The 19,129-nt window shown below is 38.4% G+C and overlaps 2 protein-coding genes across 4 annotated transcripts in view; both read left to right on the top strand.

Moving 5' to 3' along the window:
- The first annotated feature begins 1,248 nt into the window (after positions 1-1,248).
- LOC124301780 (uncharacterized) lies at positions 1,249-2,801 on the top strand. Its single transcript, XM_046757195.1, has 3 exons — positions 1,249-1,397; positions 2,262-2,567; positions 2,653-2,801. Exons 1-3 carry the CDS (start codon positions 1,364-1,366, stop codon positions 2,685-2,687), a joined length of 375 nt encoding a protein of 124 aa, XP_046613151.1. The 5' UTR covers positions 1,249-1,363; the 3' UTR covers positions 2,688-2,801.
- Positions 2,802-12,712: 9,911 nt separating this feature from the next.
- The window catches only part of LOC124302508 (limbic system-associated membrane protein-like), a 110,636-nt gene continuing 104,219 nt past the window's right edge, over positions 12,713-19,129 (top strand). For all 3 annotated transcript variants that reach the window (XM_046758750.1, XM_046758752.1, XM_046758751.1), the window contains exon 1: positions 12,713-12,853. In XM_046758750.1, coding sequence (XP_046614706.1) covers positions 12,751-12,853 — 103 coding nt within the window. In that variant the 5' untranslated portion in view covers positions 12,713-12,750. The remainder of the gene's footprint in view (positions 12,854-19,129) is intronic.

The raw sequence follows: 19,129 nt of genomic DNA on the forward strand, positions 1-19,129 counted from the left end.
AGAGACGCAGTCGTAACTTGGCTTCGGAATCAAAAGTTGGAGTTGGTTGGGCTCGAGGGTTTTCCTCAGTGCCCGTTCAATGTGCCACTCAATTTCAAACAGCCTCCGTCGGTTTTCAACGCCGCCCTTCTTCTTCTTCTTCTTCTGCTTCTTCTGCTTCTTTCGCTTTTCCTTCTTCTCCAAAGTCCCACTCGAGAACTCGTCGTTATATTTTAATGCCTGCTTGCGTATTCATATCGATGTTCCTCTACCGGTCTTTTCAGCTCCTCATTCAGCCGCCCTCAGACACAGTCTCTTAGATTCAGCTTCCTTCCGTCCCCCTTTTCACCCCGAAATGACAAGCCTCCTCCATTAAATTTTACTTTCTCTCTTTCCCTCTCTCTCTCTCAAACACCAACTTATATTGCACATTACGTAATATCGCCGTAACGCGGTTATGTTCCGTGGTAAAACAGCCGGTAAACGGAATTATTTTCTCTGCACGTGCCGAAAATAAAAAACAGTAACAATATTTTAATACGAAGAGTACTTTTCGATTTTCGTTCACTGCTTACTCCGTTGAATTAATCGTATCCGTACGTCACAGTTTATCAAACTTGTATTATATTCTAATCCAATATCCATGATTTTAAATATTCTGCGCAATTGTTCCATGCCATTGCAACATAATAGATATATCAAATTTCTTGTCGCTTCGAGCCTACTTCGTTTCTATCGGCTATTTTTCTATACATATTTTAGCCAGTATTTTTATCAATCGGCTTATTTTCTAGAAACATTATTATTAAACACGGATCAGTGAGGTCACTGTGTCATCGTTACATTTATCTAACTCCGATACGCCGTGTGAATGCATCAGTGCCGGATAAATAGGCCTGAGGAATTAAGCGGAGCGAGAAATTTTGACGCGGTAATTAATCAGGATCGCTGATGTTTCATCTCGACTATTATTTAAACGTCCGAATCGAACTGATGCAAGCTGAGGGAATTTCGCTGCAGGTTGCGGGTAATTGGCTAAATTAATTTGCATCGCGATGCGAAACGTTGTAGATAACGTGCATAAAAATTTTGTAGAGTGGAAGTTGAAGAAGTTCTGAAAATCTGATCCTCAGGTCGCAGTTTTCCTCGTTTTTAGGACATGCTCGTTAAAATTGTCGCGATTTGCTTGTCAAAACTTCGTGGTTTAGAAATCGTGCGTACAGCACTGTAAGAATGAAAAATGAGGCCACTTAAGACGAAGACGCGTTTGGAGCTTGCTCAAGATTAGCGCTATTCGTTTACTCGATAATTAGTTGTAATCAAATCGGCGACGCTGCGGCCAGCAATTCAATTCATATTCGTCGTGTATGTTTGCGTTACGGACATGAAGAAATTATTCGTCACTTTGCTGGTTTTGAGTGAGTATCTTTACGTTAAGCATTGACAATTGGTGTAAAAATAATTTACTCAAATTCATGTGAGATCGTGATTTAAAGTAAAAAATGAAGTATCAAAATTGAACGAATTTCAATTTGCTTCTTGGGAAATGAGTGATAGTGACGTCACTCAATAGATGGGGCGGGGTTGAAATTTCGACTTTGAAAAGTTCCAAAAATACCAAATTCCGAAATCTTTGGTGGCGAAACTTGAAGTGAAGAAGTCAAACTTTCACGAAACATCAAAGCTTCGAATGGTCCGAAACTCGAGGCTCAAAGTTTCGGAAGTGCAAAATTCTGAAAGTGAGAAAATTAGAAAAGTTTCAAATCCGAAACATCGAAATTCCGAATGATCGAAGATATTCAGTTCTGTGGATTTCTGGCTGAGGAAATTTCAACATTTTGATCTTTCTTTGTTTCGGAGTCTGGAATCCTGGTCATTCTGATTTTTTCTCACTCGTTGAGCAAGCTACGCTACGTGAGTATATTTTAACGTTCAGAATTGCGCTCTTATCGAAAGTATAATTTTCCGATTTTCCCTCCATCGGAACTTTTATCTAATGTAACTTGAAATCTCGTAACTTTGCGGCGTCGAGTTTCCGACCATTCGAAACTTTGTTGTTTCGTAAAGGTTTGATTTCTTCACTTCAAGTTTCGCCGCCAAATAATTCTGAATCAGGCATATTCGGAACTTTTCAAATTCCGAACTTCGACCCCGCCCCCAATAATTATTTGAAATCTGACTCAAATTCATCCCTCAAAATTCGGTTAAAGTCATTTCGATCCCTGTTAACTTAGTTGCTTTTCGATCTTCAATCTTTAAAACATCGGACAATTTTTTGCAAGGTATCCTAACAGGATCCTCGCTCGAGGAAGTCGGCCATTCCGACGCAGCTTGCAAGTGCGATCACTGCGAGGAGCAGAACTCGGAGGAAATTCGGAAGCAAGATGCGCTCGCGGAACTTCCGTTTAACATGGAAGATTCGGACGGCGACGGGAGTCGGATAATTTGCGCTAGGGACAGAGACCTTGAGGACAAAACGTTTCCCAGCATCTGTCACATGCTCTGCGAAAATCGTTGCACCCGATTCAACGTGACCGAGAAAATCTCGGGATCGTTGAAACGCGTCATCGCTACGGCGTACAGAACGAGTGAGTTTTCCCGCTTCTTTGAAAATTTCTTCTAAATCGCCCCGGAAATTTCCCACTCTCAATCATTACTCCTCGGTTTTTTCAGACTACTACAAACTCCACGACGGACAGTGCTTGTAAGGATTCTAGCTACCAGATACGCGTTTTTGCCAAAATTCTCGACGTAACGAATTATTTGCAATCTTTAAAATTGGATACGGTAATTGGTGCAGGAATAAACCGTCTTTAATTTTATCAGACTATCATTTTTTCGTGTAAACCTCGATGTGTACACAAGTTTCAACTCCTGGTACGCATGCATGTACGTGCATGTATTAATTATATATAAGCGTGTGCGAAACGAGTTGAAAATTATTTCGCGAAAACGATCGAGCTCACGATCAGTCTTCTTTGAGTGAGTGAGTAGTGAGTGACGTATAAATTGCGAGTTTCCCTTGAGAGAGAGAGAGAGAGAGAGAACGCTCACGTTAATTCAGGTTGCAGGAAAGGCTCAGTGAATCGACTTCCGGTATCCGTCCTTCAATCTCTACGCTCTGTTATATAAGTGATTTTGTGGAAGAATTAAGGCTTCACCGCGAATATTTGGCACCATTGTTTACATGATAAATAAAAGAAACTTTTTAACTGTACGTCATGTTTTTGTTAAACAAAGTTTCTCCTTTTTACTCTGTACAATTATTTGTCGAATATTTCGTAAAAATTATTCAAAAGTTACGGACTTGAATTCGACGTATAAGATTGTTTATTATTTTATTCCGTCTAGTTAATCAGTGTCTTAAAACGGGTAACATTAGATAAAATTTGTTTTCTTTTTTCATTACGGTCGTTTTGTAAACGATAAAATAAGATCGTGTTCACAGTTAGTGACATATCAAACACGGCAGAAATTTTAATCGCAGAATTACATAGACCGTAGAAATAATTTTAAATAATAATAATGTGTGTGGATGAGAATAGGCGAGAAGAATAATTCGGCATCCCGGTCACGAAGTTGAGGATGGAAATGGCGGAGGGGAAATGGGCGAACCGGCGTAAAACCGTCGAATAAAATTTGTACAGTATATAATAATGATAATAATAATATACGATAATAACACGACGCGAAGATAGCAGTGCATTAAAATAGGCATTACGCCGGTTGGCGTTAATCAGACTAAGAGAAGAAGAAGAAGAAGAAGAAGAAGAAGAAGAAGAAGAAGATGAAGAAGATGAAGAAGGGGGAGTTGGGGGGAAAAGGAGGCAATTAAGCAGGCAACTCGCGAAACCGGGACTTGCTCGCCATCGTAAACCGCAAAATATAATTTCCCCAATTGTGGCGGTTGTACGGAAATATAATATCATATATATTATAAGCGAAGCGAGAGGTTCGGTCTGCAGGACCCGGAACTCTCGGGATGATTTTACCCGCTCTGTCTGCAGGCGTAGGAATTAGCCAGACGCAGTCCTCGCAAATTGAGTCGCCTCCTGTCCCCGGAATTTAAACATTCAAATTAACCTACTTACCAAGTCAAACTCCGTACATTATACATTATATAGCTGATGTTATAATGCTCGCCGATTTTACGACCCCCACGGAATTTTTGAATTGAGCCATTTTGGCGAACGATTTTGTTTTCAACAATCGAGAAAAAATTAACGTTTCGATGCCGCTGTTGCGATAAAGAAATAAAACTTTCTTTTCACTTTGGAAACACGTTTTTTAATGTGCGCGCCTGTGTGTTTTTTATGTCTCTGTGTAAACGGAAAATTTTTGTTTATCCTGAATCCAGGGAAAATTTGGTCGAAATTTATATGCAATGTGATTTGTTTGAAAACGTTTTTTCGACTCTCCGAAATTATCCGAAATTCTATCATGCGGTTCTGCCTGTTAAGAAAAAGCTAAGCTTTCGTGTTCGTCCGATTAGTTTTTAGTTTGTTTGCTTGTTGTTTGTTTTTCTTTTTCGGTACAAAATCGAAGAGATTCGTTGACGCTTTCGCTTCGGGCGGTTTTTACTTTCGTTTTTCTCTGTCTCTCGACGTCGACGGATTAACTAATGACCCGAAACGACAAAACCCCAGCCGCTCAGCGCGACCCGTCAAGCTTGTCAAAAGTTTTCGAAATGAGCATTAATTATTATACGGGTTTCACCGACACGCCGGAAGACCGAAAAGTTGCAATATGGATTTATTATTCCATATCGAAATACCCATTTATAATGACCCTTGACCCAACAACTTATTCGGACAGAAGAAGTAAACTGAACGGGTGCAGGAGTATAGAAAAAAACTTCTTCCTGAATTTTTAGTCAGGGAAATTGTAACTTTCGTTAATTGTAACTTTCGCTAATCATCGAAATAATGAATTTTCCATTAATTTTATTGAATATTCCCTCCGCATAATTTATGCTGACAATTTTTGAAAATTTAATTTTCATTCTTTTGAATTTTCAATTAAATTCCGTATATTTATGAGGGATAATTATTCATTCGCAATATTTGCAAATAAATATTCACAAACTGTGAATTGATGGTTAAAAAAAAAATCCCTCATTCTTACCACGACCATGAAAAAAGCGGAGGCACAAAAATCTGATATTGTCAGATTAGGGTGTAAAAATTTACACCTGTATCTAACCGTTATGCTACACACCGGGGTCAAAATGACCCCACAAAATCTTGATTGTAAATTCCATACGAAAAATATCCACAATAATGTGATTTGATCCAAGATAAACGTCGAAACATCGTAAAACTCGATAATTCATTCTTTCTCCAAAAATTCAACCTCACTCGCTCAAGTAAATCACTTTTTTTCATCGCGTGGTTTCTCCATATTTGTTTTTCAAACGTCAGTGTCTTCAGAGTTGCTCAATCAATTTTCGGCTGAAAATATTGAAAATTCAGTCAATTATGATTTTTCGAGTAGAATGAATCAATTTTCCGGTATTTTGTTGCTTTATGATTTTTTTTTATACTCAAAATTTCATTTCGCCAAAGACAACTAATCTCCCTTGAAATGTAACAGTTAAAGAGTATTCCAGAATATTTTAAAGTTGTTTGAATTCATATCGATATCTCAGTTTCTACGCAATGATTTTGTAACACCAGTGTTATAAGTGTTGTTAAAAAATCTAAAAACAAGTATAAAATGATCTCGACTCTGACCGAATAATTTAAAAAATGCACGGCTGTGTCGGAATTCAGACGTAACGTGGATGGATTTACGTACGTAAATACCTGTTTCAAAATGGAGTTATACAAATGCGCGGTGTGTAAGGCACATTACACGTACGTACGGTAAAGTATAAACTTTTACGACCGTTGAGCGGTCGACAATCCGTTGCTGTGTGTCCCTCAGTTCCTTCGGAACATATGCATATAACACGTATGCGGTATAGTTATAACTTTAAATTTGAGCAGTTAGGACGGGTCGTCTCGCGGTATCAGAACTGTGCCTCTAGGGGTCAAAATCCAGGGGAATTAATTCAACGAGGATAGTTTAAAACGGGAAAATCGTTGCTCGGAGTCCAGTTTCTGCTGTGCAAGAATTATCGCAATCATGCTGATGCCGATTTTTTTTATTCGCGCGAAACTATTGAGGAGTAAAAAAATTTCCAGGGTTAATTTAAGGGGTTACATGGGTCTTGAAAGGCAAAAAAAAAAAACAAAAAAAAAAAAAAACACATTTTCTCTGATATATTTTAAATATAATAAAAGAATTATTTTATTCAAACTTTAAGCACATAAAAGAACGATATTTCAAAAATTTTCATTCAAAAATTTTGAAAATTCAGCCATTGAGAACTAGTTTTTGGAGACTCCTTAGTAAAAAGTATCCTCGCTGCGGTCGGGATAACTCATGACAGCTTTATCCGAAATCAAAGAACCAAATATTTTCTGTCAGTAGGTGAACACAACTCGTGATTTTTTTTTCCTCGAACACAACTTATTTTACGAGGCAATACCTGCGTGGTCTAGATTTTACCGAAAATCGTACTGTTTTGCATACACAACTCTACGAAAAATTCAAATTTCAATTTTTTTCAAAAATCTTCCTATCGACGCGCTCTTTTTTGGGATTCTAAAAAAATGACAATTATTACTGCAAATATGGGAGCGGGATTTTGTTATGTTTGCGTGTTTTTTTTTTCAGTATCTTTGAAAACTAGAAAAAAAAAAAAAAAAAAAATTAACCGACAGACACACTCGATTTTGGCGATGTTCCAGGGAAAATGGGATATCTTGGCGAGCCGGTTGCACGGGGTGTTTATCCTGCGGTATAAACGGTCGGTTCTCAATTTGCGGTACGTGACTTGGTTGCAGGAAAAAATGGATAAAAATTTTCGGCCCACTTTCCCATTTCGGCGCGCCTCCCGAAGCTTCATCGTTTCTTCTTTCGGTTATACACCGTGGAGGAAAAAATCTGCAGGCATAACCGCGACGACAAATGACGTTTCGAGGATTACGAAACAGTTTCGCGAGCTGTGTATGCGTGTGTGTGTGTGTGTGTGTGTGGATAATGTATTTGTGTAGACCTTTTTTCAAGCCTAACAAATCGCTTCTTCTCACCGAATCCACGCGACCCTTCAAGAAATCTGGAGTTACTCTGTCTAAGGATTTCGGTGGGTCGAAGATCGATACTTTTTGGTCATTTTATTTATACGAGATAATCCGACATTGAGTATTTATCAAAGTGTTATTTTCGTAAGCTGCGAAGAGCTGTTTTGAAAACACGCAAGAATCGAAATATGCACTGAAATTATAAACATATCCTTGGATGTAGATGATTCGTTTAAAATTTTGGTTAAAAATTTCAAAATTTTTAAAAATCCAGGAGAATCGTTCGATTACATTTTACGATCGCTTATTTTATTTGGAAGACTATTTTTCATAGTACAGATTTACTGGAACACTGTTTCATCCTATTTTTGGTATCGCTAGATATAATAATTTTTGCATCATTTCACAGATACCGATGAATAATAATCTTCCGAACAAGTCGAGCCATCTTAAAATAATACCCGAACAAATCTACTATATTTTTAACAATCTTGAAGCAATTTGAAGTAAAACATCGACATCAGAGTTTCTTGTAGTTGACAAAAATGATTTCGCAGCTCACGAATATGATGATTTGATATATACTCAACGAATGATCTTATTTTACTCTTGACTTTGTTTCGCTTAATACAGAATCTTTCGAATCAGGTGTCCTAGGATGATTTTACGCGACGCGAACCAACTTCACTCGAAATCGTGAGTCAAAATGACCTGAGTTCAAATCGCTCCGTTTCGCGCGAAGTAAATTTTCACTTACCCAAAGTCACAAAAAATGGCGCAAAATCGCTTGGGAACACAACTCAGTTAAACCGTTGCATAACAAATTGACGCGAGCTAACTTAATCAGCGACAATTGGCTTGGAACAAGAAATTAGAGAACAAAGTGCAAATTTCTCCAATGAAATTCGTTAGAAAATTCAGCGCTCGATGAGTGAGAAAATCGTCGATCCGGCGAATGTTCAGCCGCGATGCAACGTCGTGTAAAAAGATGTCATTTTCAAACCCTTCGATAAAATTCCGCCTCAAAGAGCCGCGCTGCATTTATATTATCCGCATGTATGGTGCAAGTGTCGAGGGAGAGCTTTGAGACACGTTTTCGCGTACTTGTGTGCCTCGTAACGCAGCGGAGGAGCCTTTTTCTTGATACATCAATCCATCCCCTGAAAGAGCGCCCGATGCTAGAGCCGAGGGGGCGACAAAGGATCAGCAGGGAAAAAGGGTTGACCTCAACGCGACTTAACCGGGTGGTTATATCGATCTGCAGCAATACAAAAAGATGAATTAAGAAAAAGATAAAAAATAAACAATAAATCATGCATAATCATGAAAGGGTGTGAGAGGGCGACCCGGACTCCTTTGTCGAATCTCCAGCGTTATATAACCTCTCGGCCCTTTTCAACCCCCTTCAGAATCCAGAAACGCATTTCAAGATTACCTAACTGCACATATATATATATATATATATATATATATATATATATACACGTTTTACTTTCTCAAACTTTTGATGAGGATTAAAATTACCATTTATTGTAATATTTTCGAAACAGACTGTCATTATCATCGTTATTATTATTGTTAGCATCATCGTCGTTGTATCACTTTTCAATGGATTATTCATTATTATCAATTATGTTCACCGCATTATATTATATATTGTATAGAACGGTTCACATCAGTAAAAAACAATGATTAAACAAAATAATTACGAAACGAAGACTGAATTTCAATTGAATTAGTTCGAAAGGATGTCAAGACGAAGAGGGAAACAACTTCGATACGGAGAGATTTGAGAAAAGACTTTCTGTTAGAAAAGAGACGATCGTGAGTTATTAAGAACTATTGAGACACCGTATTATTACGCGTTTTGTCTGTTGGATGAAAATACTATATAGTACGTGTAAAGTTTCGATAAATTCATGATTATTTTCTTTGTACACGAATAGATTATCGTCTACGAATCGTAGAACTGGAGAAACGTTAACTTAGAGAAAAAAAAAAGAAAACTCGGTTTCCAAAACATGTCCGTAACATATGAAAATAGTGCAAAAAGTGTTTGTGTAATCAAGTAAATACATTATCAGTCATATTTCATTTATAAAAAACTGAAAAAAAAAAAATTGAACAAGAAAATAAAAACTCAGAAACGGACAGAGATAAATAAAATAAAGTTTCGTTCGTTCTCTCTCTCTCTCTCTCTCTCTCTCTTTCTTACTCTCTCAGCAAACACATCATTTCCCGCTAATCTTCATCGCGTGTTAAATACGCGGGATGCAAACAGAAATTGCAGGAAAATCCGTGGGGATAGTCGGGAAAAGTTTGACCAGGTCAGCCCGAAGACGTTGTAAGAGGGGTTCCCACAGGATCGGCTGGTTCTCTCCCCCCCTCCCTCCTACCCCCCCCCCCCCCCCCCTTCTTCTCGCTCCTTCCTCTCTCACTTTTGCTCCGGAATTCCGGAGAGTTCGGCAACTTGGCGCAACGTGCTTATTGCGCGAAAGTTAAGTGAGCATCCGGGGTAGTTGCTGCTCCCGTTTGCGGTTGTGTTTGCAGGGCTCGGTTGAAAGCGGGGCGCGGAGCAACGACGCGACGACTTTATAATTAGAGGGAATTCGGCTCCGCTGTTGCTGCTACTTCTGCTCTCTCTCTCTCTCTCTCTCTCTCTCTCTCTCTCTCTATCTCTCTCTCTCTCTCTCTCTCTCTCTCTCTCTCGCCTACCCATCGTTAACGGCAAATTAAGGGAACGCCGGTTTATTAAGTGCCTCTGGGACCGAGCGATCCGCGCAAATAATACTCGCACCCCTCGCCACTCGCGATTTTTGCTAGCCACGCGTTTTTTACGCCAACCAAAAATCTTCGTTTTGGTTTAGGGTCTGGGAATGATCGCGGGGAAATTTTATCATCACGTGTCTGGTCTTTGAGTGAAAATTATAAGGTGTGAACAAAAATTTCTGTTACAATATTCACTATATTGATGTATTTTCTGCGGTGTTTTTTTTTTTTTTTTTTTGTTCCCGCTCTTCTTCGGTTTTCGAATTAAAGTTTTGGGGAAACTTTATTTCAAATACATATTTAGCCATTTTTGAAAATTTTGCCATGTGGTCAGTATTCTTCTGAAGCACGGATATAAATTTTCATTTGGAATTTTGATATCGCAATGAAAATTTACAAAGAGGAGACAAAACTTTTTTAGTTTTAATTCGAATAATAAAGAATGACATTTCCTGAACATGCTTGTATCGTTATTGATGAATACTTTTGAATTAGTATATGTATAATATAAGTGAATAACTATGTGTCGAAGGTCACTGTGGAATTTTGCAGATCATTGCATCTTGCCGCATATTTGTGTGTATTATATAATATAAGTCTCGACACAATTACTTTTGCATTCAATTTTGTACCATTGACATGCAATGAAGCCGCTCTTCCGTCACTGATTTTTCAACCCATTTTTGAACGATCGTTTCAACCACCTGTAGCTACAGATTATCATGAACGCATTTCCGATTTCTCCTTTTTCCCAAGTTAGTCGAGTGTTTACAATTATTTTCACCCTTGTTTCTCACTTAAAGCTTGACTTTTATTCGCGTGAAAGAAGCTTGCAAAAAATTCACTTAAAATTGTAACTTTTTTCTTTTCATTCTTGTCTCCCTCTTTTTCTTTTTATTCGCCGCATCTCAGGACACGTGAAACTATTTCCCGATATATAGTATTATTCTTAAATTTTTCCTCCCTTACTCGAATTGAGAAACGTTGTCTGCAAACACCTCTTTCGATTCCTTTGCTAGTTTTCTTCTCACGTATTGCTCAGGATAAAGCGGATACCGGGTTGGTTTTTTAAATATCGATGCTGCACGATTTTTACGGTATAAAATTTTCGATCGACAATTTTCACTGCCCGTTGTTACTTCTCAACGCCAAATTCATTCCTGAAATTTCAACTAATCAACAACATCAACAAATTTCTGTATTCAACATAATTATTTCGTACACTTTCAAATTTATAATATACATTCATATGAATATTAAGGTAGTCCTTATGGCGTTGACGTTTTTTCAGATTTTCATCTCAACACTAACTCCTCCTACCAAGAGGGTGGATTTCCCCATTCAAAACACACGTGTTTCGGTCACATTCTCAGTATGTATTTTATCGTGAGAGTAAAAGTGTTCATAATATACTGTAACTGCGAGATTTTAGTAGGCACTGGTGCTACTATCTTAAAAAAAAATTCACATAGTCATACCAAGTAATCTAGACGAACTGTAAATCCAATAAATAAAAAAAGCCACATTTAGAGGGTGCGCAATTCGTCCAGATTGCCTGGTATGATGATATGAATTTTTTCTCAGGTAGCAGTACCGATTCCCTGCACCAAAGTCTCCGTTTTTTTTTTTCTTGAATTATTTGTAGTCTATTTGGGGAGTAGTTCGGAAAAAATTCGTTAGCACCCTAAATAATGACTACCCTAATACACATACGTAATACGTATGTCAGGGTGGCCGTTATTTCGATTTGATAAATTTCGATTTGATAAAACTTTCCTCCTCTCGCCGAAAATGTAATCACAGTTTGCAAGAAAAAAGTGCGTACAGTTTGAAGGGGATCGGATAATTTTAACCCGCGAACGAAAGCTCCGAAATTGAAATAAAAAAATTTTAAATTTAGCTCACTTTGGGAATATTATACGAGGTACGAAGTGCGTGTCAGATTTCAGACTTTATTACTCGATATTACGTGTCTAATAAACATTTAAATATTAGTACCAAAAACCTACATGTATTTTCAATTCCAAACCTTCGGAGCTTCGGGACAGGGGTTAAAATTATCCGAGCGCCTTGAAACTTGACACGCAGTTTTCTCTTTTCCACACCTTCACCGAGAAAAATTTTATTTCTTACAGGAACTAGAAAAATTCAGTAGAACAGGTATCGTTAAAAAAAACTGTTTGAATATCGTTGGTATTACGAAAAACGAGGTACGCGTAACAAATTTGGGCTATCGTCGATCCTTTTTTGGTAATTGCAACGAAAAATCAGTTTTTTCGGTTTACTCTACTTTTTTAGTCAAACAAGACTGTAACGTCAGTTTATCGTTGGACAAGCATTAAATTTTCGCAACAGTTGCAAGAAAATATATTAACAGTGATCGTAATGAGAAAGAACAGTAACGGGTACGAGACTTCCCGGTAACAGCTAGAAAACTAATTTTCATTTTCTACCTAGAACTATATTTTCTCGATTGTGGTAAAAACTAAAAATAGTCAAGGACCGAGCGATAACCGAAACTAAAAATTTCTCTCAGTGTCGATCATATTTCTAACAAGGATGGATCGAAAAATTTTTTCCAAAGCCGAAATAACGGTCGCCCTAACAGACACAATTTCGGCACGAAGTTGAGAAAAAGTGGCTGCGCTCAGGGGTCGAAAAATCGCGGTTCCCGCATCAGGAGAGTGTTAAGCTCCGTTCACACGAGGATTGGCGGGGTAGGTTCGGGGGGTGAGGCGCGCGCCACTCGGAGTCCGGGGGTGGGAAGTTTCGCGTCGCGCTGCCCCCGTTCCTCGGGGATAAACGGAGTCCCTTTCGGCTCGAGGCTCAGTCGCGACGCGGCACGCGCCCCCTTCGAAACCGACGCGGCTTCTATATGGAACGTGCAGGACGCGTCACTGTTCCGAGCCGGATTGCAGGGGCTCTCGTCCTCGGTGCGGCCGCCTTTTTCCTACCCGTTGCTCGCCCCGAACACATCGGTGAGTAGAGAAGAAGACCAAAGTTCAAGCTCGGGTGCTTAATTTTATTTTATTATTTGTTTATTTATTTTTTCTCCCACCTGGGTACCCCCGAGAAATTTTCAACACGGCATTCGGAAGTTGTTGAAAAGTTTCGTCCCCGAGTCTGTTTTGCGTTGTGAAGTAAATTTGGACAGAATTGGGATGTAAACACAGAGAATCGGTAATGAAAAATCAAACGTATTGCTTGTTTTGTTCGTCTCGCATCGAGAAGAAGTTTGAAGAAAGTTGCGCATGAAACTGACAAGAGCTCTTTTTCATCTATTTTGCGTTGCTGAAATTGGGGGGCAAAAGCCCGCCAAGGAGTCGAAGCTTTTGAAGCTCGTTTCCACCGCCTGACGGCTCTTAACGTCAATCAAGACGCACAGTTGTGAACTGATTGCGCGACTACCGTCAGATCTTATCGTTATCCGTGACGGAAAGAGACGTGCCGAGGGAGGGGAAAGAATAAAAATAAAAAAGGGTAAGAAAGTGAAGATAGGAAGGAATTAACAAACGGCGATAAGACGCGTTTCATGAGCAAAAGCAGCAGATTTCGCACGATCAAATCTTACCGTGTATTATAAAAGCGAAATTAATTTTCACCTCGATATGAAAATGGAAGAGGAAGTGAATGGTATTAATTTTCTGGTAACAATTTCGCACAAGCGTTCAATGTTGAAAGAATCGAAAAACGACGAAAGTCGAAGAATTGAACGTAAATTTTGACTCGAGTGAATTTTCAAAAGTGCTTGAATTTTACAACGAAAATCTATAGATCTGATGAATTTAATTCCTGGGGTAGCAAAGTGTGAGTGTTGTAATTGTTGAAACTGAAATTTCGAATTTCAGTATCCGTCACCGGCTTGTAAAATCGCGTACAGTATTCGGCTGTTGGCGGTTCTTTTTTCTTATTCTTTTCACTTTCTTTCAAAAAGGTGTAAATTCATCGGAATTACCTCGTGTTGTTTTCGCTAATTACAGATCGAATTAGTTAACGACGCGAAGAGCTTAATTCGGGCCTGAGATATACGATCGTCAGTCAGGTTTTCGACGGTGTTTCGTAATCGAATTATCGCACCTCCGTCTAACCGTCCAGCGGACGATCTATTAATCCGTCGATCAATGAAACGTTGGTCATCGACGTGAATCGAGTTCGGCAAATTTCGCGCTGTGACAGAGAAAGAGAGAAAGAGAGTGTCTGCATGCGTTAACATCGCGGATATACATATAGGTATGTGTATACAAGCGGTGAAATGGTAACGAGGGGTGTTTTGATGGTTTATTATAGATACGATAACACGGAGTCGATCAATCTTTGAGAATGCGTAATGATTGCGTACCTGCTCCGACTGTCCCATTGAAAGAATATATAATATTCGTAGCGATTTGAATCGGAATGTATTGTGCGCAGGTTTTGAATCGTTATTCACCACCGAAAAAAACAAATTCGAAAATGGCGGAATAAATGAAACGTGCTGGTGTGAATAAAGATACTATCAACTTGACGCCGAGATCCTTCCACCCCTTGGAGAATGAATGCGATCATCGCACGTGGTTCGCAACACGTGGCGTGTGTGTGTATATATATATATATATATATGTATATATGTATGCATATGTATCAGTATCATACATAATTAGAGGGGTAAACAAGCCGTGGTGAGAGAGAAAAATTTTGGATAGTTTAACGAGAGTTTGTAAGAAAACAAAGCGAGCTTTCGACGAGTGAATAATTTAAGAGGGAAAAAAATGAGAGGAAGAGCGAATAACACAGGCCTGCGATGGTTTTTCATTCGCAAAACTGAGTAGTAATTTCGGTAGGTGTTAGGTACGAATCTGTAGAAAAAAATACTTAGAAAACTCATTCGCGTCAATATTCTGAGAATTTTTTTTTCTGTTTTCTTAGCGCTACCAGAGTTAGCTTCCTATTTCTGTGTTAATTATACGTATTAATTGTAGCGTTGAGATTTAAATATTCATCTACCCTCCCTAGTTGTTATTTACGGTGATCTTAACCGTATTTAGAGCTACGCGAGTACAAGAAAAAAGGATTGAACAGGAGTTTTGAGGAAAGTTGATTTATCTAGTATCTCAAGTTTTGTTCATTTTGTTCCTAAACATTCAGTTTTACATTTGATGTATTTCTTTTTTAAGAAAACTAGAGCTGTATTTTAATTCGACAGACCTAATTACCTACAAAAAAAAAAAAGCATTATCACCCGAGGGGGAAATTAAAAGTTATATTTCGCAGGCCTTTGTAATTGAATGAAAATTTGTCACGTGATGCAGTTGCAGGAAAGTAAATATAGGCATGTATGTATGTACGTACAATTAATAGAGTAAGCAGGAAAGCAAAGGAGGAAAAATACAGAAAATCACGCGGGAGGAAAAACAGAAACGAGAGAAAGCTCCTCCTGCGGCGCAACAATGGATAAGGACCAAACTTCACAAGTTATAATAGCTGGGGGTCGGGGAAACCGTCGTTTATACACCTACACACGTCGAATCGGCCGGGGGATCGAAAAATTGCGTGTTTTTGTACGCGGCACGGCCTCTTACGTGTTTTTATTTCCTCATCCTGGCATGTTTTCTATATTTAATCTTTTTCTTCTTCTCCCTCATCCGTATTTTGTTGTATCCTATAATTGGCACGAATTCTTGCTTCGTCTCTTTTTCGTAAAGATTCTCCGGAGAGAGAGAGAGAGAGAAATAGAGAAAGAGGGAAGAAAAACAGATAGATGAATATTATCGAAATTGGTAGGATGGAAAAATAGAAGAAAATAAATAAATAAATAACAATTTTTCCGTTCTTTCAAGCTTTGAGAATATTTTCAAATCGCTATGATACTTATCTTCGTTGATTCAAATTCTGGGGTAAAGTGAGGAAGTTTGATAAAAATCTACACAGATTCCAAGCGAATCGAAAAAAAAACAATAATTTTATTCGATTGGTAGTTTTTATTTTTCTTCTTTTTCACAAAATTAGGGTTCAGACTAATGGTGTATAGTAATCTACTCGGGATGTTTATTGTTATATGTATAATATGAAGCGACTAAAAAATTTCTCGAAAACATAAGTTTAATTTGTACCATTTTGTATTCAAGTCCGTAAAAAAATTTTCAGTTTGTAAAGTCACAATCTATATATATATATATATATTAGGGTGTTTCGGAGAAAAATAATTTACGATTTTCAATCGTGGCATCCCCTAAAAAGTTTTTTTAGGTTGACAGAAAGATTCTGTGAAAGGATGAGCGTTCTACGTTGAACGGAATGTCGCGCTCATTTGATTTTTCGCTTTTTTTTTTTAGATATTTTTTTGAATTTGCGAAGAAACACTTTGAACCTTTTTAATTATTACTTCTTTCCTGACATTTGCATTCAACCCAAGGATCAGGATCCGTAACGCAACAATATATCAACCGGGAATGTTATTCATCTAAGTTAAACGTTCGAATTAAATTATAGCTACTTTGTGAGATTTAATTAATAATAAAAAAGTCGTCAGATTCACTTCTCAGACATCAACTGGAGACTTGATATTACGATTGTGGGTCTTCTTTGTGACGTGAATCGATATTGCGATTGATGTAAGAAATAAAAAAAAAATTATTCACGGTACTTCGTAAATTTAAAAAAATGTATAAAAGTAAAAAATCATCCGAGCGCGATCTTCCGTATAACGTATAACGCTCATCTTTTGACAGAACCTTCTCTTTCGGCTCAAGCAAACTTTTTAGGTGATGCCACGGTGGAAATTCGCGAGTTATTTTTTTCTGAAACACCCTAATATACATGTATAAGAATGAACCACCCACACGATCGTGACGATTACAGTATTGGATGAAAAAAGAAGAAAACAAATTTCAAATACGGGGGCTTCCTCAAAATTTTGTCGTGTTCGTTTTCGGTATGAATAAAAACGGAGATCCTTGCTGGAAATAAAAGCAGGTTGTAACATTTGTCATTGACGCCGCTTTACGTACATACATAATTTTTTTTTTTTATCTTTCATCCGTATACATATGACAAATCGGGCGTGACGAGCGTGTATATATGTACCTCTAACGTAACAGATTTAGGATGTAAAGGAGAACGAGGAGCGAGAGGAGAGGGCGTCACTCGCGAATGAAATTGATTAAATTTTGAGATTCGCTTACAAACGGGGCTGGCGCACTTCGCCCGCGATCCAATAAGAAGGATTAGGTGTACCGAGCCGTGCAGGACCCTCGTTTGATTGAATTCGCGGCGAGGCTTAAGGGTGACGAACATCTTTATGCCCGCCGATAGAAGCCGCCGTACATGCGCTCCGCTTCGCCGAAATACACGCCTCCTTAATTGTTTCCTCTGGCTCCTTTATCGTCCAGGTTTCTTTTTTTTTTTTTTAATCTTCCTCAATTCCAAAATGCATGCAAAAACCCTAACCAGTTGAATCAGGAAAAAAGAAAAAAGAACCAATTCCCTACCACTCGGTGTGGAAAAGATTTATTCAACTTGACGTAAACTTTTATCAAAAACAAACGAAGGTATTTTATGACGTCGCAAGTGTGGATCTTTTAACAAGTCCATAACTCGCGTTGAAAGTTGTTTTGATTTTTTTTTTTTTTTTTTTTTTTTTTTATAAACAAATTTGGAAGAATTTTCTATCTCGTTTCTTCGAGTGTACAATTACGACTATTCCGCTTGTCGATGTAACAATCGAACGCAACTCTCTTTTCCTAAACAAAAAAGGTGAACAGGAGAATAAGAAACGCGCGGGTGAACCCTCGGAGGGTTTTTTATACCGCGGGGAATCCCCAGAAGCGTGAGTTGCGGCTCACCTGCGGCCAGCTCGCCTTTCGCATTCGGTTCTTCGCCTTCGGCTCCGATCGCGTGCCGCCACAATTCCTTGCCTTTCCTTTCCTTGCCTGCCTTGCTTCCTTATGGGTACGTACTGAATTTCTGAATCGATATCACTGCCGGTGCCCTAACCACGAATATACCTCCCAGTCACCCTCTGACCCTCCTCCCGCGACTCCGTCGTTCAGAATCGACTGCAATTTGTGCACCGTGATTTGAAATTTGCAGTAATTTTAGGCTCGATTTTAGAACGATGGAAATCGCAGGTTGAAACGTGCCGAAGTAGTTCTTCGATTTTTTTATGAAACTGTGAGGTTCGTATTCTAATTTCTAATTGCACCGCCGAGAATCGACTGTAATTTCGCCACTGCGATTTTAACCCTATGAAAATTTCAGTCACGGGTGAAAAAAAATATTACAAATCGCGCCAGCCTGAAACGATTGAGTAGATTCACTTCTTCAAAAAATGTACCACACACCGAATCTTATGCTATGACATAAGTGCCATTTTATATATCTTCACACAAGGTAATTTCCTCTATAATTTTTTTCAATATAAGAGAAATATTCTATTTCACAAAGGAATACAATACACAATTGAAGAATAGATTTGCAAATTAAATTTCGGTATTGCAAGGTACAAGAAAAAAGTGATTGTAACCTCGAAAAAACTCCACTCGTTGGTAGCAGACAACAGATTACGATCAATTTGATAAGAAATTTTTCTATCATCGACATATACAATTATTATAGTCATTATTCGTCAGCTAAAGGCTAATTACTTTTTTATTAGAAATAGCAAAATAAAAAACAACGAAACAATAAAGAAAGTAAGCAATTAAAATTAATTAGCATTGAGTACAGGTTACTTTAACCACTTCGGGTTTAAAAGTGTGTATATTTTTCTCGTATGTATGCGGCAAAAGTGAATATCAAATGTTGTAAAGTACGCCTCGTCTGTTCGTGAATTGGAGTAAAATTATACACCTATTCAAACTGCGGACATATATCGCGTATGAACGGACAGGTGAGTTTGATAGCGGGTATAATCGTGCGAAGCATACATTTCCGATGTCAATAACACGGCGATATATGCCGGAAATATCTATAATACACGCTACATCTTATAATATGTTCAAACGTGGGGCTTCCGCGGTAAGGTTTCAGTCCGTGGACAACGGCCCTTATAATTCAGGCTACGCGAGAGCGCTGCACGAACACACAACATTAACGCACCAGCTGCAGCGACGCGCCACGAATCGCCTATATATTTATACATATACACGTAACGGCACTGCAAGGATGCAGAGATAATCGGGTGGAATTAACGCGGCAAGAAACAAGAACCAAAAAAATACGGGTGGTTTAGAAATGGAGAAAAAAGTAGAAATAAAACGAGTCGCGGAGAGAGAGAA

This window comes from Neodiprion virginianus, chromosome 4 (assembly GCF_021901495.1).
Source record: "Neodiprion virginianus isolate iyNeoVirg1 chromosome 4, iyNeoVirg1.1, whole genome shotgun sequence".
In the NCBI taxonomy this organism is placed as follows: Eukaryota; Metazoa; Arthropoda; class Insecta; order Hymenoptera; family Diprionidae; genus Neodiprion; species Neodiprion virginianus.